General features: G+C 44.2%; 1 protein-coding gene across 3 annotated transcripts in view; it reads right to left on the bottom strand.

Moving 5' to 3' along the window:
* immt (inner membrane protein, mitochondrial (mitofilin)) overlaps positions 1-16244 on the bottom strand; it is a 33876-nt gene extending 17632 nt beyond the window's left edge. For all 3 annotated transcript variants that reach the window (XM_083786602.1, XM_083786603.1, XM_083786604.1), the window contains exons 1-5: positions 16057-16244; positions 13807-13871; positions 11533-11722; positions 9325-9415; positions 570-668 (exon numbers count right to left, since the gene is read on the bottom strand). In XM_083786602.1, coding sequence (XP_083642728.1) covers positions 570-668; positions 9325-9415; positions 11533-11722; positions 13807-13871; positions 16057-16098 — 487 coding nt within the window. In that variant the 5' untranslated portion in view covers positions 16099-16244. The remainder of the gene's footprint in view (positions 1-569; positions 669-9324; positions 9416-11532; positions 11723-13806; positions 13872-16056) is intronic.
* Between the last annotated feature and the right edge of the window lie 8120 nt (positions 16245-24364).

Below are 24364 nucleotides of genomic sequence, written 5' to 3'. Positions count from 1 at the left end.
TGGAAGTTAGTCCCATAATCCCATATACATGCACGTGACAAACCACCACAACCAAACACACATGCACGTCTTGACAAACCATGCGAAAAATCTGACAGTCATTAGTCCGACAACGCCGTCACAAGGTTTCGAGGTTTCTTTATTTTGTCTCCCGAGGGAGACATTTGTCTTGGAACCCAAGGGCCCTCCCTGCAGCATACAGATACCAACCCAAGGGCCCGCCCTGCAGCATACAGATACCAACCCAAGGGCCCGCCCTGCAGCATACAGATACCAACCCAAGGGCCCGCCTGCAACAGTTGCTGCGGAGCCCCGTGTCGCTGCAGAGCAGCGCCACATGCACATGTAGCGCTCCGTGTGCGGTTAGGGTTAGGTTAGTACCGTTTAGGTCGGGTGTCGGACTAATGACTGTCGCAGTCTTGGTATGTCGGAAACACATGCCTGCACCCGTGACAACCACCACAACCAAAGACACATGCACGATGAAGCCCCTGTTTTAGTGGAATGAACAACACGCAGCAGACAGACATGCATGTCAGGTCAGGTCAGGGGCGGATCGGAGGGGTCACCTGCAGGTGGTGTGGAGGTGATTTCGGTGTCGTGTGGCGCGGGTATACAAGGGACCTCGCTCAACCCAGAGATGACGAAAGACGCCTCGAGCGACGACTCTACAATTACAATGTACAATTTGTGAGACTTACACAGAGCGACGTACAATAATAAGGCAAGCTATAAGGACATAACATCAAATGCAGAGAGACAGACAGTGTAGTGTCTCAGTAAACTAGGATCACAGGTAAAACCAAGAACCTTTGCATCAGTCTAAACAATATACACTAACTTAACCTGTACATTGAAACTATAGGATACCAGGTAAACAATGAACAAAGCATATGTTATTTAAATTACAACATTTTGGTCAAGAAAACAAAAACAAGCAACGAAAACATTAGAACAAATTAAATGAGCAAGGTTGTGTCTGCATAGTCGTCATATCTAGGTCATGTTCTCTGAAGAGACGGGACAGAGTCTTTCTGGAGGGGACACAGTTGACACTTACGCCTTCCATAACGCCACCTTTTACTAAGACCCCAACCGTCACATTTAACCACGTGTCGATTCTGGGCATGTCAGAATTTAGGCATGTTAGCAGACGCTCTTATCCAGAGAGACTAACAAAGTGAAAAGTCGGGGTAAATACTATTAAAACCCATTCTCGGGTGGGAACCCCTTTTGGTGTTATTATGTTATACTTTAGCTATTGAAAAATAGCAGATCTACAAGCACACTCGGTGGCGCGCTATGAGGTTGTAGGTCTGCTATTTTTGAAAAGTCGTGAAAATGTGGCACAAATCTTTGAACATATATTCTTTCAGAAGAACTTTTTTTTTTTTTTTTTGACGCCAGGCCTAAATGGGTTAAGTAATAAGGCTTTGACAGACACAGATGTTGAAACATGTCAAGCTTTCTAAATAAACGATTTGTTTCTGTGTCTTGACTGTTTTCTAACATCAATATTTGACTTTGGACTCAGAACATCCAATATCAGAAGAACATTACTTTAAAAAACAGCTCAGATTCGGTGACAGTGTCTCAAAACAAAATGCTGGTGACAGCGTCGGAGTCTCACACTTTGACTAAACTGAAACAGAATCTTCCAACAAGACCCAAAATGCATAATTTGGTCACTCAGCGTTATTCACCGTGTGTGCGTGCTTTACTCAAAAATGAAACCACTCAAGCCATCAATAATGTATCCTATTGAATCCACAGTTCATGTAAGTACAGTACAGTACAGTACAGTACAGTACAGTACAGTACAGTACAGTACAGTACAGTACAGTGAATAATAGGTTTGGGATTCACAGGAACCAAAGGAGCCAGAATCGATTAGGTTTGGATTAGGCCTGTCACAATATTTACATAAACGCAATTTCAAATATATATATAAAAAGCAGAAATTGCCGGCTATTTCGCTTTTTATAAAGTATAAAATTCATAATTCATATTTTTCTTTGCATATTTCAGTTATTCGTCCCTTTGCAATTTTTGATTACGAAGCCAAAAACAGACAATTAAATCCGTCGTCAATCTCAATTCTTTTTAGGAAAAAGGATTGTCACACTGTCAGCGCTGGTACAGTATGTGGACTTCACGTGTGCTAGCAGTGGTTATGAAACTTTTTTTCGGTTTATTTCAAGGACCACCATAACTCAGACCTGTAAGGGAGTCGTTAAGGGAACAGGAATCATTACATCCTAAAGGATTCCAACCCTATTAGTGAAGCAGACATTGTTGGAAGCACAGCCACGTCTGCAGCTGATAAGACAGAGCGAGCTGCTTTCTTTCCATACAAACACATACCACAGAAGAATGGAGGCAACGGGGTCTTATCAGCCTTGGGAATGTTTGCACTGCAGACATACGTGCACTGTGTCTGACCACATGTACTGTGTCTGACCACGTGCACTGTGTCTGACCACACCTAGAATAATAACCGATGTCATCCCGCCATTAGAGTCAGTGCTCTGGAGCCATTAGTCAGTGCTCTGGAGCCATTAGAGTCAGTGCTCTGGAGCCTTTAGAGTCAGTGCTCTGGAGCCATTAGAGTCAGTGCTCTGGAGCCATTAGAGTCAGTGCTCTGGAGCCATTAGAGTCAGTGCTCTGGAGCCATTAGAGTCAGTGCTCTGGAGCCTTTAGAGCCAGTGCTCTGGAGCCATTAGAGTCAGTGCTCTGGAGCCATTAGTCAGTGCTCTGGAGCCATTAGAGTCAGTGCTCTGGAGCCATTAGTCAGTGCTCTGGAGCCAGTGCCAACAGAATGCAGGAAAAGGGCCGCGAAGAAGACCCTGTGATTTGCCCCCATGAAGCGGAAGTCGTAATCGTCCATTTTCTAGTCAGAGTCGGGACGCGATAGAAACGCTAATATATTAACCAGTGGGGGGGGGGGGGGGGTCGCGATAATATTTTATTGAGCTCCTAACATCTTCCAGACGTTTTCAGATGGGGATTTCTGTGGGGGATTCTTTTTTATATAGACGCTACAGTCAAACTAAAAGCTACACTACAGTCTTACCCTCTGTGACCTCTGGTGCTGCTGCAGGGGAAATAAACACGGTGAACATTAAAGATGCAGATTTGAATGAACCCTAACCCTGGCCCACACTACTGTAACCATTCTAAAGTGGTGTCATTCTTGTGCAAAGGGAAGCTCTGAAAACTAGTGTAAAAAAATTAGTCAAAGCATTATGTACTGTAGCTTGCTGCTGCTTAGCGGAAAATGAGAATTCAAAAACATGTTTTTGTGACAAACAGATTCCTTTCTCGGCTTTCAGGGAGGTGTACTTAGTTCTAGAATAACATACTAACATTCAGAGATTGTGCAATAGTCGTTCTGGCTACGAGAGACTATAGTCTACAGTAAAACTAAAAGCTACACTGACTACAGTCTTACCCTCAGGGGCCTCTGGGGCTGCTGCAGGGGAAATCAACACAGTGAACATTAAAAAACTAATTAAAGATGGAACAAAGACAATAACAGGATTTACACTCATTTGTGAGGAGCAGGTGTCGGGCACTGAAAGTAGCCGATCTTCCAAGCATGCGATTTGATGCGTTGAGAGCATGTAGATTAGATCAGCTCTTTGATTGGTTGACGTAAACCTGTGATTTCGGTGTTGAAACCAATCAGGGCTGGACTGGGTCAAAACTTCGGCCCTGACATTTGGCCCAGACCGGCCCGCCACAACTGGCAAACAGATAGCAGATACTATACCTGGTCTACCGCCCCGCTTTGTCGAGGCACACACAAACAAGCCCTAATACCACCACTTTTATACTGAAATACAGCCGGCATGGCTGGCTCATTCAATGGGCAGCCCACCGGGCATATGCCCTGTACATGTCATAGAGAATCACTGGCATTGAGCTACTGTCTACGCCAGTGATTCCCAAACTTTTCCGATCGATACCCACCAGAGACACTACACATACATTTTGTCCGGGACCCAAACTAGTGAAAACGCCTCGCACCACGAGATTGTCGATTTTCACTACTTATTTTAACTTGTATTTCATGGAATGTCTTAGATGGGTTTTAAAATGTATACAATTATTTAAAATCAAATGTCTTTATTAAAAAATAAGTTAATTGTTTTTTTTGTTTAACCAATTCAGGAGGGGAACCCCTTTTGGTGTTTTAAGCATTATGTTATACTTAAGCTATTGAAAATAGCAGATCTACAAGCTCATAGTGCGGTACCAAGTGCTGTGCTACGAGCTTGTAGATTTGCTATTTTTTTTTAATCTTGAAAATGTGGCGCAAATCTTTGAATGTACATTCTTTCAGAGCAAACGTTTTTAACTCAAATCTTTGCTTCTGAGGGGTTTCCTGGAATAACATATTTTCAGATGGGGGTCGGTGGCCAATTACATATCATTGTTGGGGTCCTTGACATGAAATATTGAGCACCACTGACATAGAAACATAGGTATTTCAGAAAACCGTCATGATTTAGAAGACATTTTTTAAATTTCGACGTCATAGGAAAAGGAAATGGGATGTTTACTCGAGTCGTGACCCTTACAAATTGGCCCTCGACCCACAAATGGATCCCGACCCACTGTTTGGGAAACACTGTTCTACACTAACACCATTCTAAAGTGGTGAAGTCTACACCGTATATAGATGCTACAGTCAAACTAAAAGCTGTGGTGAAGTCTACACCGTATATAGATGCTACAGTCAAACTAAAAGCTGTGGTGAAGTCTACACCGTATATAGATGCTACAGTCAAACTAAAAGCTGTGGTGAAGTCTACACCGTATATAGATGCTACAGTGAAACTAAAAGCTGTGGTGAAGTCTACACCGTATATAGATGCTACAGTCAAACTAAAAGCTGTGGTGAAGTCTACACCGTATATAGATGCTACAGTCAAACTAAAAGCTGTGGTGAAGTCTACACCGTATATAGATGCTACAGTCAAACTAAAAGCTGTGGTGAAGTCTACACCGTATATAGATGCTACAGTCAAACTAAAAGCTGTGGTGAAGTCTACACCGTATATAGATGCTACAGTCAAACTAAAAGCTGTGGTGAAGTCTACACCGTATATTAGACGCTACAGTCAAACTAAAAGCTGTGGTGAAGTCTACACCGTATATAGATGCTACAGTCAAACTAAAAGCTGTGGTGAAGTCTACACCGTATATAGATGCTACAGTCAAACTAAAAGCTGTGGTGATGTCTACACCGTATATAGATGCTACAGTCAAACTAAAAGCTGTGGTGAAGTCTACACCGTATATAGACTCTACAGTCAAACTAAAAGCTGTGGTGAAGTCTACACCGTATATAGACTCTACAGTCAAACTAAAAGCTGTGGTGAAGTCTACACCGTATATAGACGCTACAGTCAAACTAAAAGCTGTGGTGAAGTCTACACCGTATATAGATGCTACAGTCAAACTAAAAGCTGTGGTGAAGTCTACACCGTATATAGACTCTACAGTCAAACTAAAAGCTGTGGTGAAGTCTACACTGTATATAGATGCTACAGTCAAACTAAAAGCTGTGGTGAAGTCTACACCGTATATAGACGCTACAGTCAAACTAAAAGCTGTGGTGAAGTCTACACCGTATATAGACTCTACAGTCAAACTAAAAGCTGTGGTGAAGTCTACACCGTATATAGACGCTACAGTCAAACTAAAAGCTACACTACAGTCTTACCCTCTGTGACCTCTGGTGCTGCTGCAGGGGAAAGCAACACGGTGAACATTAAAGACGCAGATTTGAATGAACCCCGTCCCTAACCCTGGCCCACTGTTTCGTGACAAACAGATGACACAGCTTCCTTTCTCAGCTTTCAGGGAGGTGTACTGTAGTTCCAGACTAACATACTAACATTCAGATAGTCTACAGTAAAACTAAAAGCTACACTGACTACAGTCTTACCCTCAGGGGCCTCTGGGGCTGCTGCAGGGGAAATCAACACAGTGAACATTAAAAAACGAATTAAAGATGGAACAAAGAGAATAACAGGATTCACACTCATTTGTGAGGAGCAGGTGTCGGGCACTGAAAGTAGCCGATCTTCCAAGCATGAGATTTGATGCGTTGAGAGCATGTAGATTAGATCAGCTCTTTGATTGGTTGACATAAACCTGTGATTTCGGTGTTGAAACCAATCAGGGCTGGACTGGGTCAAAACTTCGGCCCTGACATTTGGCCCAGACCCGCCCGCCACAACTGGCAAACAGATAGCAGATACTATACCTGGTCTACCGCCCGCTTTGTCGAGGCACACACAAACAAGCCCTAATACCACCACTTTTATACTGAAATACAGCCGGTGAAGTCTACACCGTATATAGACGCTACAGTCAAACTAAAAGCTGTGGTGAAGTCTACACCGTATATAGATGCTACAGTCAAACTAAAAGCTGTGGTGAAGTCTACACCGTATATAGACTCTACAGTCACACTAAAAGCTGTGGTGAAGTCTACACCGTATATAGATGCTACAGTCAAACTAAAAGCTGTGGTGAAGTCTACACCGTATATAGACTCTACAGTCAAACTAAAAGCTGTGGTGAAGTCTACACCGTATATAGATGCTACAGTCAAACTAAAAGCTGTGGTGAAGTCTACACCGTATATAGACTCTACAGTCAAACTAAAAGCTGTGGTGAAGTCTACACCGTATATAGACGCTACAGTCAAACTAAAAGCTGTGGTGAAGTCTACACCGTATATAGATGCTACAGTCAAACTAAAAGCTGTGGTGAAGTCTACACCGTATATAGACTCTACAGTCAAACTAAAAGCTGTGGTGAGGTCTACACCGTATATAGACTCTACAGTCAAACTAAAAGCTGTGGTGAGGTCTACACCGTATATAGACTCTACAGTCAAACTAAAAGCTGTGGTGAAGTCTACACCGTATATAGACTCTACAGTCAAACTAAAAGCTGTGGTGAAGTCTACACCGTATATAGACGCTACAGTCAAACTAAAAGCTGTGGTGAAGTCTACACCGTATATAGATGCTACAGTCAAACTAAAAGCTGTGGTGAAGTCTACACCGTATATAGACTCTACAGTCAAACTAAAAGCTGTGGTGAAGTTTACACCGTATAGACGCTACAGTCAAACTAAAAGCTGTGGTGAAGTCTACACCGTATATAGACGCTACAGTCAAACTAAAAGCTGTGGTGAAGTCTACACCGTATATAGATGCTACAGTCAAACTAAAAGCTGTGGTGAAGTCTACACCGTATATAGACTCTACAGTCAAACTAAAAGCTACACTACAGTCTTACCCTCTGTGACCTCTGGTGCTGCTGCAGGGGAAATCAACACGGTGAACATTAAAGACGCAGATTTAAATGAACCCTAACCCTGGCCCACACTACTGTACTTTCATTCTTGTGCAAAAGGAAGCTCTGAAAACTAGTGTATATACAATTAGTCAAAGCATTATGTACTTTAGCTTGCTGCTGCTTAGCGGAAAATGAGAATTAAAAAAACATGTTTTCGTGACAAACGGCTTCCTTTCTCGGCTTTCAGGGAGGTGTACTGTAGTTCCAGACTAACATGGTAACATTCAGAGATTGTGCAATAGTCGTTCTGGCTACGAGAGACTATAGTCTACAGTAAAACTAAAAGCTACACTGACTACAGTCTTACCCTCAGGGGCCTCTGGGGCTGCTGCAGGGGAAATCAACACAGTGAACATTAAAAAACCAATTAAAGATGGAACAAAGACAATAACAGGTAAGCCGAATTTACACTCATTTGTGAGGAGCAGGTGTCGGGCACTGAAAGTAGCCGATCTTCCAAGCTTGCGATTTGATGCGTTGAGAGCATGTAGATTAGATCAGCTCTTTGATTGGTTGACATAAACCTGTGATTTCGGTGTTGAAACCAATCAGGGCTGGACTGGGTCAAAACTTCGGCCCTGACATTTGGCCCAGACCGGCCCGCCACAACTGGCAAACAGATAGCAGATACTATACCCGGTCTACCGCCCCGCTTTGTCGAGGCACACACAAACAAGCCCTAATACCACCACTTTTATACTGAAAAACAGCCGGTGAAGTTTACACCGTATAGACGATATAGTCAAACTAAAAGCTGTGGTGAAGTCTACACCGTATATAGATGCTACAGTCAAACTAAAAGCTGTGGTGAAGTCTACACCGTATATAGACTCTACAGTCAAACTAAAAGCTACACTACAGTCTTACCCTCTGTGACCTCTGGTGCTGCTGCAGGGGAAATCAACACGTGAACATTAAAGACGCAGATTTAAATGAACCCTAACCCTGGCCCACACTACTGTACTTTCATTCTTGTGCAAAAGGAAGCTCTGAAAACGAGTGTATATACAATTAGTCAAAGCATTATGTACTGTAGCTTGCTGCTGCTTAGCGGAAAATGAGAATTCAAAAAACATGTTTTCGTGACAAACAGCTTCCTTTCTCGGCTTTCAGGGAGGTGTACTGTAGTTGCAGACTAACATACTAACATTCAGAGATTGTGCAATAGTCGTTCTGGCTACGAGAGACTATAGTCTACAGTAAAACTAAAAGCTACACTGACTACAGTCTTACCCTCAGGGGCCTCTGGGGCTGCTGCAGGGGAAATCAACACAGTGAACATTAAAAAACCAATTAAAGATGGAACAAAGACAATAACAGGTAAGCCGAATTTACACTCATTTGTGAGGAGCAGGTGTCGGGCACTGAAAGTAGCCGATCTTCCAAGCTTGCGATTTGATGCGTTGAGAGCATGTAGATCAGCTCTTTGCAATGCACAACACCTGCACACAGCAGTATAACTCCTAATATGTTACAGTACGACTGAAGAACCAGTCAGATTGAAAAAGGAGAGTTATCGTTTTCCTCGAGTTTAGCGGCTATGGCTAAGTGACTAGACTAGGCGGAAGATCATTTAGGATTCGATCCAGACCGTGAATCTATAACCTATTTATCCTGCGTCACCAGGATCAATGGTATGGTCAATGACGATGATATAACATTATGTTGCGATATAATAATATCGCAACTGTCTTCCGTGATTTGGTACGATGATGCGTGACCGTGACGCAGCTATGCAATCTAGCATAGCTGCTAATTGTGTTTGTTGTCGTCAGCTGTGAGGAGATTGCTCCGTTTGTGCCATCAACGGAGCCTCAATCAAAGCCTCCCGCTTCAAACTGACCCGATTCTCCAATCGTACTGTGACATATTATACACCATCACTAGTGACGATAACAGTTTAGTAAATCCCCTCCTCTCCCCGCTCTCTCTCTCTCTTACGTTCTAGGGTCTGTGTTGTCTCGGGGGCGGGGCTCTCCTCCTTCTTCTTCTCTGCTTTGGACTCGTCAAACATCAGAGAGGGCAGCTCCAACTTGGAAACAACAACAACGTGGTCCAGTTTAACCACTTGAACCATGTAGATAAGCAGGCATAGTGTCACCCGTAAGCCATTCAATGTAAGACCTGAGGCCTTCTAAATCACTAGTTCTTCTTACACTGTCATTTAAGTAAAGTGACAAAGATGCTAAAATGCACCATTTACCATGCTTTTCTCAATTTAATTGGGTAAATGTGCTTTTTTGTGTATAATAATCAGAATAGAATAGAAAAGACCTATCCTCAAACACTACAGTAACAGAAGTGAAGTTCATATGCAATAGGCTCTTGACTTGTGATTAAATACCTGCACACCAACGACAGAGAGAGAAGCACAAAAAAGAGTTGAGACAACAGATGTTCAGGTCAGGAGGAGAACTCTACCTTTACCCCGCCCTACGCCCAAACCACCCAGAACTCTACCTTTACCCCGCCCTACACCCAAACCACCCAGAACTCTACCTTTACCCCGCCCTACACCCAAACCACCCAGAACTCTACCTTTACCCCGCCCTACGCCCAAACCACCCAGAACTCTACCTTTACCCCGCCCTACGCCCAAACCACCCAGAACTCTACCTTTACCCCGCCCTACACCCAAACCACCCAGAACTCTACCTTTACCCCGCCCTACGCCCAAACCACCCAGAACTCTACCTTTACCCCGCCCTACGCCCAAACCACCCAGAACTCTACCTTTACCCCGCCCTACGCCCAAACCACCCAGAACTCTACCTTTACCCCGCCCTACACCCAAACCACCCAGAACTCTACCTTTACCCCGCCCTACGCCCAAACCACCCAGAACTCTACCTTTACCCCGCCCTACACCCAAACCACCCAGAACTCTACCTTTACCCCGCCCTACGCCCAAACCACCCAGAACTCTACCTTTACCCCGCCCTACACCCAAACCACCCAGAACTCTACCTTTACCCCGCCCTACACCCAAACCACCCAGAACTCTACCTTTACCCCGCCCTACACCCAAACCACCCAGAACTCTACCTTTACCCCGCCCTACACCCAAACCACCCAGAACTCTACCTTTACCCCGCCCTACACCCAAACCACCCAGAACTCTACCTTTACCCCGCCCTACGCCCAAACCACCCAGAACTCTACCTTTACCCCGCCCTACACCCAAACCACCCAGAACTCTACCTTTACCCCGCCCTACACCCAAACCACCCAGAACTCTACCTTTACCCCGCCCTACGCCCAAACCACCCAGAACTCTACCTTTACCCCGCCCTACACCCAAACCACCCAGAACTCTACCTTTACCCCGCCCTACGCCCAAACCACCCAGAACTCTACCTTTACCCCGCCCTACACCCAAACCACCCAGAACTCTACCTTTACCCCGCCCTACACCCAAACCACCCAGAACTCTACCTTTACCCCGCCCTACACCCAAACCACCCAGAACTCTACCTTTACCCCGCCCTACACCCAAACCACCCAGAACTCTACCTTTACCCCGCCCTACACCCAAACCACCCAGAACTCTACCTTTACCCCGCCCTACACCCAAACCACCCAGAACTCTACCTTTACCCCGCCCTACGCCCAAACCACCCAGAACTCTACCTTTACCCCGCCCTACACCCAAACCACCCAGAACTCTACCTTTACCCCGCCCTACACCCAAACCACCCAGAACTCTACCTTTACCCCGCCCTACGCCCAAACCACCCAGAACTCTACCTTTACCCCGCCCTACACCCAAACCACCCAGAACTCTACCTTTACCCCGCCCTACACCCAAACCACCCAGAACTCTACCTTTACCCCGCCCTACACCCAAACCACCCAGAACTCTACCTTTACCCCGCCCTACACCCAAACCACCCAGAACTCTACCTTTACCCCGCCCTACACCCAAACCACCCAGAACTCTACCTTTACCCCGCCCTACACCCAAACCACCTCGCCAAACACTCCTGGCTCAGCAACCCTCGCGGAACCTACGTCCCTTGTTCTCCCCCTCGTCCTTTCTTTTCATTCAATAAACATCTTTAACCTTTCTCAAAGGTGGGGTTCTTGACCCATCAATGCTATGCTAAGCTGTCCTAATGGTGCAAAGTGCTGCATCGTCGTCACACTGACCTGTTTTTTGACGGGTGCGACGGTAGCTGGAATGGGCCCCAGCGCCATGCCAAACAGGCTGGCAGAGTACGGCACATTCTGCTCCACCGACGTACGGAACTTGGGGTCCCAGTTGGCGTAGAGCACCGTCCCGCCGACTCCACCGCCTAGCGTGACCACGGTCGCCGCTGCTATCTTACCGGCTGAGCCCCTGGAGGAGAGGAGAGGAGAGGAGATTCAGGTTAGACACAGGGAGGAGAGGAGAGGAGAGGAGAGGAGAGGAGAGGAGATTCAGGTTAGACACAGGGAGGAGAGGAGAGGAGAGGAGAGGAGGACCAAGATGGAGAAAGAAGATGGTGTTAAAAGTGGTAAATAACTGGTTTCTTTCTAAACTAGCCTGGGAAAAACATCCATCAGGAGACCACAAGGTCTCCCATCGAAAGGAGGCATCATTTCATCATTATACAGTAAGTTATATTTCATTAACATGCTCTACCATACAGAATCCGATTGGAAACAATTACATTTTTTATTAAATCTCTTTGGGAGGCAGAAAAGCATTACATGGCAAGGAAAAGTACAGTAGGCCAGTGACTGAGTGATGGCCAGTGCACAGAGCCGACTTCATTTTAAAGTTTGCAGAAAGAATGACACAGCAAAGAAGGGAACAGGAAATGTTATGAATTATTGACCCTTAATGGTGTTTCCACTGAACTCGACTGACAAGACCAGCAGGACCAAGTGATGGTCTGTTTGTCTCTGGTGGAAACAGGATGGCATTTGATTTAATTCACTCAATGTCTGTCAGGCATGACTGTTCCCTTTTAACCCATTTAGACATCTGTGTCACCTTTTAACCACTTTAATCTTTATTTTTAAACTTTAGCTGTTGAAAAATAGCAGATCTACAGGCTCTTATGAGATTGTAGATCTGCTATTTTAAAATCATAAAAGAAATGTGCGCAAATCTTTGAATTAATTCTTTCACCGCGTTTTAACTCAAATATTTGCTTCTGTGGGGTCCCTGGAACAACATATTAAATTTTCAGATGGGGGTCGCGGCCAAATACATGAAATAGTTTGAGAACCACTGATTTAGAATCATAGGATTTTAAGAAAACTGTCATGATTTAGAAGACATTTGTAGAATCTGGTATCAGGTCTCAGGGAGTAGTTGGCCCAAAACATGAATTATCTTCCATCAATTACTCACCACATGAAGCCTTGAAAATGAAATCATGGAGCCATTTTATTTTTTTCTCACATTCTTGAACCAACAATTCAGGAATGCGACACAGACACACACAATGGTGTCAATTACTTTGGGCCCACTTGGCAATAACCTCACAGCACACATTGGAAATTGCTGATCTATAGCTTTAATTGCCTGACGTTCCCAAATGTCCATGATCCAGAAAAATCATAACATAAACAAACGCATGTTTCACTTGTTTTCCAAGAGGGTTTTAAGAGGTTTATTGTGTGTGTGTGTGTGTGTGTGTGTGTGTCAGAGCATGTGAGCGGAGCGGAGCGGCCGAGAAATCCGCTCTTCGCTCTGGGCGGCTTTAGTTCCGCTCTCATTCGCTCGTGTTGATCCCCCCCCCACGCCGCTCTACGCTCGCTCAGCGCTCACCTTTATTTACGCATTGAGCGCTCCACTCAGATATGCCCGCTCAGCATGTCACATGTCACACCAACAATTACCATCTTATAATCAAACAATAATTTCAAGGGACAAACTAATGGTACAGTAAAATGCCGTAATCAGAATCAAGTTTATTGTCATTGTTCAATGAAGTACAACGAAATTGCGATGTGCTGAGTGCACGGGCCGCAGCAACATGGGTCGCGCCGCCACTAACTTCTCCTTTCATCAGAAAAACAAAGAAGAGAGAGAAAAAGAAGGATAGGGGGCATTGGGGGGGAGGCAGAGTTGGGGTGGGGTATTGACAGAGAGGGAGGGGGAGGGAGAGAGAGAGGGAGAGAGAGAGAAAGGAGATGCGACCGCCTTGTTCAGAAGTCAGAATGATGACTGACAGCCCTGTGTGCGTGCATGGCATGCGTGTGTCAGCTGTGTGCACTTGGTAGTTGGTAGAGGCCGACGGTACAGAGGGACCTTACCCCGACTCTATCTATCTATCTATCTATCTATCAACTACCACTTGGTAGTTGGTAGAGGCCGACGGTACAGAGGGACCTTACCCCGACTCTATCTATCTATCTATCTATCTATCTATCTATCTATCAACTACCACTTGGTAGTTGGTAGAGGCCGACGGTACAGAGGGACCTTACCCCGACTCCCCTGCCGTGTATCGTCGACACTGCTGCAGAGGATGAGAGGATCCTTTACCACACTTCTGCAGGGAGACGAGAGAGAGAGAGAGAGAGAGAGAGAGAGAGAGGTACAGAGACACACAGAGACAAGAGAGAGAGAGGTACAGAGAGACAGAGACACGGAGACAAGAGACAGAGAGAGAACAAGAGACGAGGACAAGGTCAGAGAGAGAGACATGTAGACAGAGAGAGAGAGGGGGAACAAGAGAAAGGAATGAGTATTGATGACAATAAAGCATGCATGCAGATCCACCCAAGTCTTTTCCAACCTGGGTTGATCCGGGCTCCCCTTGGGGAGGAGGGGATCATATCTGAAACCCTTTACTTGTACTTTTTGTGGTAAACACGCTCAAACTTTCCTTTTTTCCTGCCTTTAACTTTTCTCTTCTTCCCTTTCTTGGAAAAAACCCACAATGGGAATTATGCACAAAAACTATTTCACCCACTTTTTTTACTTGAAACCAAGACTCGACTGTTTGTTTGGAGCAAACAGAGCAAAGCATGTTGCACAGAATCATAACTTGCATGTTTGGGTTATTAATCAAAAAAAGAAAATGAACATTATAAAGTTTCAAAAATTGATAAAATCCAATCTCAGATTTTGCGATGCAACGTGCGTTGTGGCTGGTGCTTTGCCTCATGCGTGTCAGAATGTGAATATAATGTCGCTATTAAGACCACGTTTAATATACGATGGTTTAACGAAATATTAAATAGATTACGGTGTTATATACTGTAAGCCTCTCCGGGCGACCTTTACATAAATGGACACAATCTACAAATTGTGAGGAAAAGAGTTCAAAAGACAGCACTAGTCTGTGACTACTGCCAATCACATATCATTAATGCAGTGTTCCTTGAGGTGGGGGACCCCCAAGGGTCCTTCAGGTGGTTCCTTCCAGGGGGTCCCCACTCCCCAGAAACATAACAGATAATTAGGAACTAAAACGGACTCATGGATGGGATCATGGGACCCTTATGCGTCGGTAACTTATGCGTCGGTAACCCAAGGGTCCATTTGTACACTGTCAGAGACTGAGTTAAGGGGGTCCGTGGTCTTGTATAATTGTATTATACAGAACTGAGGGTCCATGAAATGAAGAACGTTTGAGGAAACCGCTGCATCGAATTACAGCAACGCATCAAGCATAACACTCAAATGTACACAATGTTCAATTCCACAGTATGTGCTGCACACGAGGCATGTAGCCTGTCCTATCCACACTTTGACACAATGACATGTAGCCTACATGTGGCATGCTGTTCCCCTGGCTGCTAACATGAGTATTAACACCACTCAAACACAAGTCCACATAGACGTGGTACATTCTGAATCACAGTGGCTGGCAAGGTCAGGTCACACGCTCTTTATTAGCCATAATCATAACTCCTTTCTCTCTAATGTCTTCTCAGAACCCAGGCTGTGTGCACTCCAGCCACTTGAGAACCAACCCAGCCACTGACTGTCTACTCTGATCTCTCTCGTCTTGTCAGGTATAAGACTGTCAGCAGTTATTAAAGTTTGTCTTTTACTGTCTTTGGACACCACCAGCAATGACCAATACACTCAGACCCGCCTATGCTCTCCACACACACAGCGTTGATTTGCTTTTATACATGTCAATCTATAAGTCTTTGCCTTTTGATTGGTGAACGGGCCAGGCCAGTCTGATGGGAACAACGCCTCTTTTCCACAAGCATGTGTGTGGTGGGTTTTCTTTGCGCCCTCCCTCCTCCATATCTGTGTGTGTATTTTAGCCAAATAGTGGCTATAGCTAACAATGTCATTCTCCTCTTTAAATGCACACCAAAGTGTCCAGGTGTGAGGCATCACGTTAACACAACCAAGCGCTCAGATGCAGTTTAGCTGCTGCTTATAAGTTTAAAGCAAAACCCCCCGAGGCCCCTGTTGTGCAAGCCTGTGCTGCTGTGGGTCATTGAATGACAACTAGCCTGTTAGCATGCTAACAGGCTAGCTAGCCGACCAGTGCAGCTATATAACCAACCCCCATTGTGGCCATTCGGGTGCTGCGAATACATAATGATACATGACAGCCACAGTTAGCATGCTAACGGGGCTACTGCTGGTCGCCTGATAGACAGACTGCTCTGTTAGCCTGCTAGCAGGCTACACGGTCTGCTGCTTACATTAGACTGCTCTGTTAGCATGCTAACAGACCATTATAGAAGCCATGTCGGTTAGCTTACCCGTGCTGCAGAGTTCGCCCCTTTCAGACACACACGCAGCATCGTTGCTTTGGTGTTTTTTTTAGAGGATTATTGTTGTTTTATTCGATGCGGATTGGGATCAGTAAGTCATTCTAAAAGCTAGTGTCACCTCTTATTCAGAGTCTCTCTCACACACACACACCAACACACACACACTGATAACACTAATGACAGCCACCGAGAGGAGGTGTGTACGCACGCGCAGCCACACACACGCACACACACACCCCTCCCTATGACAAAAGGTCAAATAATAAGCCATACAGTGGTTCAATAATCCCCACTGGACGGAATCATTGACTGAAGTATTTATTAACAGTTTGCATAATGGGTAGGCCTACATTTACTACATTACATTTCACATGAAAGCACAACTCAATACAAAGACTGTTACTGTGGACACTAAAGCCTTTACACTTGTATAACAGGGTCCACCATTTTCAATTCATCAGAACCCCACCACTTTGGCCGTAATTACTTTGGTTCTAGTCTTCTAGAACTGGTCCCGTTATTTTTTATGATGGTTTATTATTATCTCATCATTTTCCTTTTCCAACCTGAATAGTGACACGCCCACTTTGGTTGGTTCCCACTTCAGGGCAAGATTGAAGAAGTATTTTTGTCCCTAAGCTTTTCCAGATCCCTAAAAGTATTTTAGGGATCTGGAAAAGGGGCCCTTGAGAACCATCTAAAATTAATTGTAAATTGTGTGAGATAATAATAATAATAAAAAAGAAAGTCTGTTGCCTAGAAATGGATGTCTAGACACATCTTTTTATGTGGAATGTGTTTGTGTTAATGTGTATTTTCAGAAATGTAAGGTTAAACCTTGAACTAGTAAACTTGGCTGTTGGCTCAGTCTGTACTTGCAATATCTGCTATTTTTATTAAATCAAATGATTCCCGAGCACGGCACAGCTGCAGCTCACCGCTCCAAGACAAATTTCACTGCGGTGACGTGTGACAAATCGTAACGACTTTGACTTTTTCCCCTCTACACCGAACCTCTTTGTCGAAAACACAGATCTACTGTCTGTCTGCAGGACCAATCAGCAACAACTTCTGATAGACCAGGCCAAGGAAGTAGTAAGGTCAGTTTCAGGGTACGTCCTCCAGTTTTCGGTGAAGACTCTGAGGTGCATGACCACCGAAAAGGTGGTCACCTCATCACCTAAAACTGGAGTATGAATAGGCAGGCAGAAGGACACATTTTGTCACTCACGGCCGGGCTACACCAGGCTTTTCGCACACAAAACCTACATTTGCGCGTGGGCATACATGTGTGCGTATATTCGCGTAAACGCGCACTGAAAGGCCTGGTGTAGCTTGGCCATCACTCATTCACAGCGCAGCTACACCTTAGCGCACAGCCGCGAACAGGACGCGGAGGAGAGCGTTTCCGGGAATCTGTCCGTCGCGTCAGTCAGCCGTGGAGGTGGAGCTTCTTTTCCATCCACCAGCTGTCTAAAAAGCCGGAATGACGTCGGGCGTCAGCTTCTTCTGTCCGCGGCTGTGCGCTAAGGTGTAGCTGCGCTGACAGTGGGACACGTACCCATGGCTTTCAGAAAGACGTGGTTGCAAATCATACAGACCTTGTATTAGCTTTAGAAACGGGTAGATTCATTGGTACTCCTGAGGAGGACAGAGTGTGTCTAGTGTGTGATTTGAAAGAAATTGAAAATGAAATTCATTTTTTGTTTTACTGCCCTTTATATGAAGAGTTAAGACATGTATTGTTTTGTAAGATGACAACCATCTGTGCTGGCTTTTTCTGGTTGGAGGACTATGAGAAGCTGGAGTTTTGTTTTGGGAGGGGTATTTTTGCTTTGGCAGACTTTTTATGCAAATCGTGGGAAATGTTTTGTTTGTGTAAAAATGTTTCTTTTACACAATGCAATATTGAAGCAATGTTTGTGGTGTGTCCTGTAAGTCCATGTGGGCTGGGCGCCTTTGGTGCATGACACAGAAATAAATAATCTATCTATCTATGGCTGAGAAAGGCCTCCGTCAAAAAGGCCTCCGTTGACATTGATTGGTGGATTTTGAACTTTACTGACCCCTCACCTTTAACCCATTCTGACCTGAGATCAGATTCATACGAGGTTTTCCACTGGACACACACTGGTCTGATTAACCCATTCTGACCTGAGATCAGATTCTAAAAATGTCAGTTGCTCTTTGATTTTTCAAAAATAGCAGACCTACAAGCTCGTATCGTGCCACTCGGTGGTGCGATATGAGCTTGTAGATCTGCTATTTTTAAATAGGTAAAGCATAACATGATGCCAACACCAAAATGGGTGCCCGGTCAGAATGGGTTAAACGAGCTATATGAATATAAATTATATGTACAGTATGTAACGCCCAGGATTCATACACGGGTGCACTACAGTGACTAGACTATAATAATAATAATAATAATAAACTTTATTTGTATAGCACTTTTCATACATAAATGCAGCTCAAAGTGCTTCACAGGGCAGGACACAAAAATAAAATACAATAAAACACAAGTAGTTAAAAAGATAAAACAATAGCAGAGAACAAAACTGAATATAAGAGCATAAAATAAATAAAAACACATACAAAAATAAAAAATAAATAAAAAAATAAATAAAACTCAACTAAAAGCAAGGGTGAAGAGGTGAGTCTTGAGTTGAGATTTAAAAATGTCTACAGAGGGATAGGATAGGAATATCCCTTCAATCCGACCAGGGAGATATTAGTTTTAGGTCATCAGGCTGAGGTTGTGTTACACACACACACACATACACGCGCGCGCGCGCGCACACGCACACACACACACACACACACACACACACACACACACACACACACACACACACACACACACACACACACACACACACACACACACACACACACACACACACACACACACACACACACACACACACACACACACGCACACACACACACAACCTTAAAAGCTGATCTGCTACAAATTAACTTGGGATAAATGGGACCGTGAGTCTTTTCCATGTAAGCCAGACAGTGGTTGTCACTGTCAGCATCTGCAGCTTGAAGGGAGTGGCTGGCTCCTCAAATTCTTTCCACAAGTCAGTAGTGAGTCAGGCTGTCCATGATGCTGCTGCCGCTGCATTTAGTCAAATCCTCAGTGTTCATAGAACTGAATGTACAAATGCTGGTGGTACAATCTCAGAGTTAGTTACAGTACACTAAGAGTAAGAGTAACAGACCTGTAAGGGTCCATTTGGTTCCATTCGTACACTCAGAGAGTTACAGACATTTAGAACCCCTGCTACTTTCGCAAGATGAATCAGTTTTTTTTTCTCCACACCAGGTCAATATGTACATATTTCCATGGATCTATGATGTATGCATGGAATAGCATTAGCATTTGTGCCAGTGTTGTAGAGAATTTACAATTCAAGTCAAATACATCACTAATATTGTCTAAAAGCTTATTTCTTTTGCAACTGAAAATGGAAATTTAGAGTTCACATATAGTACACAAACTTTACTTAATGATTATAGGCCTATCTGGTTTCAGCATTTATTTATGATGTATTGTCTCTATTATGAAGGCTATTGTAGCGGTAAATTTGTATTGGTGGTGGGGAGGAGGGCGAGGCGGGGGTTGCGAGACATGGCCAAAGCATTTTTGGGGGTCAACAGCCAACCCCTGGTCTAAAAGATCAATTCACCCTAACAAAGTCCCCTCACTCAAGATAGAACAAGACCCGAATAGCTACTTGAACTCCATAATGTGTTATTGACAAAAACAATACTGACTCAACATTAAGTTGATGTTCAAAAACTCTGCTTTTATTTGCATGATTGGATGTGATGTCACCACAGGACTTCTCCAGTACCTGTCCTCGACACACAGAGGACACCGGGGAATGGGCGGAACAATTAGATTCAAACACCTATTGTCATAAATAAAGCTAAGGAGATGCTGTGACATTTCAAAAGTTGTATCTATATTGTGTCATTCCATATACTGACATAATAATGTAAGGAATGGTTGGTTACATGACTTTCCATCTTGTGTTTTGCATTTCCCCAGTAGATGGCGCTATAAGCTCATAGCAGGTGCTGCCCAGTGCCCATGAGTTTGGAAGAGCAGGCAATGCTGAGGTTCTGTACTCTGTAGCCACATGTCTGGTGAATAAAAACTTACGGAAATTCAGAATGCCACAGTATATCTTCCTAACATTTTCCACAAAACGTTGATAAGATATGAACATGGCCCACATGGGGACAATTGCGGGAGGAGGGTGTCCTATAGTTAAACAATTGATTGATATGATCCAAATGGAGCCTTAACAAAGTTAACACATGTCTACAACTCTGATGTGTTTACAAATGGAATTATAAGGGTCTATTTGTACATTGTCAGCTGGATTGTATTGTTAGATTCAGGTCCCAGAGATTAAAAGATTGTGTCAAATTGTGGTCCGTAGCCTAATGCATATCTATCTAATCTCTAATCATATACTGTACCACTACCTAACCTGGATTCCATTAAATAGTGCTCCTAAAGGTTTTTCATGCCAGGTTGGTACCAACACATTAATATGTATTTGGTGTTTGTACCAGGGAGTCTATAAAGCTATATGATCACCACTTTGCAGATTAATTGAGAGGTTGTAGATTGGCTAATTTCAAATAGCCGATGTGCATGGGCTTAAAGTGCTTAAAACTGATTTTGGTGTTAACCCCCACTTTTAGAAGTGCTTTTTTTCTTGTAATCATTTATTCGGCTCATTATATATTTTTTTAATCGTCATGAGTTGTCACCATCCGAGTTTGCTTTGTTCGAGGCTATAAATACTTTCTGAAACACTCTATGGAAGTATCAAGTATGAGCAAAGTACGCCTGCAAATGTTTCTATGGCCAAGTCCTAACCTGCAATTTGTGAAACATTATGAAAGGAGGCCCCCAACACGGTTCTTCATACTGCCAACCAACATTATGAAAGGAGGCCCCCAACACGGTTCTTCATACTGCCAACCAACATTATGAAAGGAGGCCCCCAACACGGTTCTTCATACTGCCAACCAACATTATGAAAGGAGGCCCCCAACACTGTTCTTCATACTGCCAACCAACATTATGAAAGGAGGCCCCCAACACTGTTCTTCATACTGCCAACCAACATTATGAAAGGAGGCCCCCAACACTGTTCTTCATACTGCCAACCAACATTATGAAAGGAGGCCCCCAACACTGTTCTTCATACTGCCAACCATGTGAATAAATAAAACATTATGAAAGGAGGCCCCCAACACTGTTCTTCATACTGCCAACCATGTGACTAAATCACAGATTGAGTCTTTAACCTTTGCTTTCATATGACATTTCCGAGACTATTAAGATTTTATGGAAGATGCTTCTGAACATAATATTGCAATAGTTCGACCAATGCTCTCAGTCCAATAACTGAAAAAAAATAGCCTTAGCCTACTTTTGCACTTTTTTTGTAGATCTGCTATTTTCCCACTCATTGGCTACTGGAGATGTGGCGATGACATGGATTTCTAAACAAATTCTTTCAGCGCAAAATGCTGCATTCAAGATCAGGAGAGTTCGGGAAAAAACAATTCTTGGGTATGGCATGGAAAGGAGAGGAGGGCATTTGCATTTCTTTCACCATAGTATTTGCTGCATTCATGGTCTGGACTCTGGAGAGGGCAGTTGTTTGTTTTACAGACGTGAAAAGGGGCAGGGGTTGAAGCCCCCTTTGACGTCTGTGTGCATGTGCCTGCATAAGAGGTATGGGATAGGATAGGGCTGACAGTGTTTGTATGTGTTGATGACATGTATTTGTGTACCGGTAATTCTTTTATCCTATGTTGATGAATTGAATACATAGTTCCACAATGGAAACAAGTCCCCACATGCCGCTTACAATTCAGTATTCTAAAAAAGTGGTAATCAAAGTGATAAAAGTAATTAATTGAAGCGACACGCAAATCTGACAAACGACGTGCACCTCACTTGATTTAAAGGTCACAGATGTGGTTTGTGACATTTGCTGGCGACACACACACGCGCTTCACATCTTGACTTCATTCATACGAGTGGTCTTTCGAGAATAAATAAATTAAGGTTTGAATCGCACACGGTGCGCGGTGACCGACGGTAATGATCCTTCCGCAGGTTCACCTACGGAAACCTTGTTACGACTTTTACTTCCCGAGTGTAGAATTAGTCAAGTTCGGGCGACACACAAAGAAGCACATGATCAGAGTTTGTTTTCTTTCCATTTTACAGTTCGGGGTCCAAACTCAAAACTTGAGTCTCTCGCCTTGGGGAACAATAATTCAATATGACATCACATATTAGCACTTTGTGGCTCTCTCAACCAATAAGTCAAATAGCTGCATTTGACAGATAAGAGAAGGGGAAAAAAATACATGACATGAAATATATATATATATCTTTTTCTAAGCTCATTTGTTTCAGAATGTCTTCATTATGAACGATAGAAGTTAGGCCTTACTGAACTTGTACTGAACTACATGTAAGTACAGTAACAACAAAATACAGGTACCTGACATGTACAGTATAATGGAACCACCGCAGGCCATGAGCAGCGAGAGTGATACCAGGCAATTGTACACAGCGGGTTTGTTGTGATTCTGGGTCAGGGAAGACAATAGGCTTCTCGTCGTGCAGGAAAGACCAGTATGATCGTTCCTTACCTGCCGAAAACAGAAGAGGATTTGTCTGACCTGGCGGAATTTAGCTCATTCAGGTTGGATTTTGTAATGTTTCCAAAATGGAACATTTTGTTCCACCGCCACATGTACCCCCGTTGTCTTATCATAGGTCAGTGGCTCTCAATGTGGGGGTCCAGCAACCACAAATAGGCCCTTACAGGTATTTTAACTAAAACTGGAACCAAATGGACCCGTTCCATACTCTAAGAGTTCTGGGAGTCCTTATAATTACCACGGTTGAGAAGCACGTCACAGACAATGAGACCGCATTCAACAGCAGGGCCAAACAAGACAGCATGCTGGAAAATCATAGTGTTATTTCTTTATAATTAAATCATAGTGTTATTTCTTTATAATTAAATCATAGTGTTATTTCTTTTTGACCAAACAGCAGAAAAAGGGAAAAGCCTCTGCTTTAAAGATGCTTTCAAATGTATGCCTCGTGCAAATGAGGAGGTTCCTTTATTTTGACAAATCACCTGCAACCGACCGGTCTCAGTACTTGTACCGGCAGTACACTTCCATTGACCATTTCAGAGTCTCGCCTTTTTTTTCTTCCTTTCGTGATAATGATGAGGATGATGTAGCTGGACGATAATAGCTTTCTTTCCACCTGTAGTGTAGTGTTTTTCTTCATCCTCGCGCCTCCTTACGTTGACGTTTCAGGAAGGAAATAAATATTTATGTTACTCTTGTCCTCTCCCACTGGTGTTTCACAAAGTTCCAAGAGATATCATTGTCCTCACCAAGTGTCGGGGGAAGAATGTTTTACATTTGCACATTTTCTTCTTCTTATGACAAAAAAAAAGAAACTTGCTAGCTGTCTTTGCTAAACTCAATACACACTTCCAAGGGAGGAGGGGGGGGGGGGGGTCAAGCACAACAAGCGTTAACAAGCTAGGCAGCCCACAGTAACGTTCTGTCGTAAACAATGCTAACAATCCTTTTAGTACGGCCCAGAAGATGAACGTTTTCTCCCCTCATGAAGACACGCTGCAACAAAAACGCCCACGGGGTCACGGAGAGACAGGGAACAGAGACATCGGTTTGGGGAACGGAGAGACAGGGAACAGAGACATCTGTTTGGGGAAGGGAGAGACAGGGAACAGAGACATCGGTTTGGGGAAGGGAGAGACAGGGAACAGAGACATCTGTTTGGGGAAGGGAGAGACAGGGAACAGAGACATCGGTTAGGGGAACAGAGACAGGGAACAGAGACATCGGTTTGGGGAACGGAGAGACAGGGAACGGAGACATCGGTTAGGGGAACAGAGACAGGGAACAGAGACATCGGTTTGGGGAAGGGAGAGACAGGGAACAGAGACATCGGTTTGGGGAACGGAGAGACAGGGAACAGAGACATCGGTTTGGGGAATGGAGAGACAGGGAACAGAGACAGCGGTTTGGGGAAGGGAGAGACAGGGAACAGAGACAGCGGTTTGGGGAAGGGAGAGACATGGAACAGAGACATCGGTTTGGGGAACGGAGAGACAGGGAACAGAGACATCGGTTTGGGGAATGGAGAGACAGGGAACAGAGACAGCGGTTTGGGGAACGGAGAGACAGGGAACAG

The sequence above is a fragment of the Protomyctophum parallelum genome (assembly GCF_964188405.1).
Source record: "Protomyctophum parallelum genome assembly, chromosome: 16".
Taxonomy (NCBI): Eukaryota; Metazoa; Chordata; class Actinopteri; order Myctophiformes; family Myctophidae; genus Protomyctophum; species Protomyctophum parallelum.
Note: the sequence above shows the minus strand (reverse complement) of the source record. Positions and strands in the feature narration are given on the sequence as shown.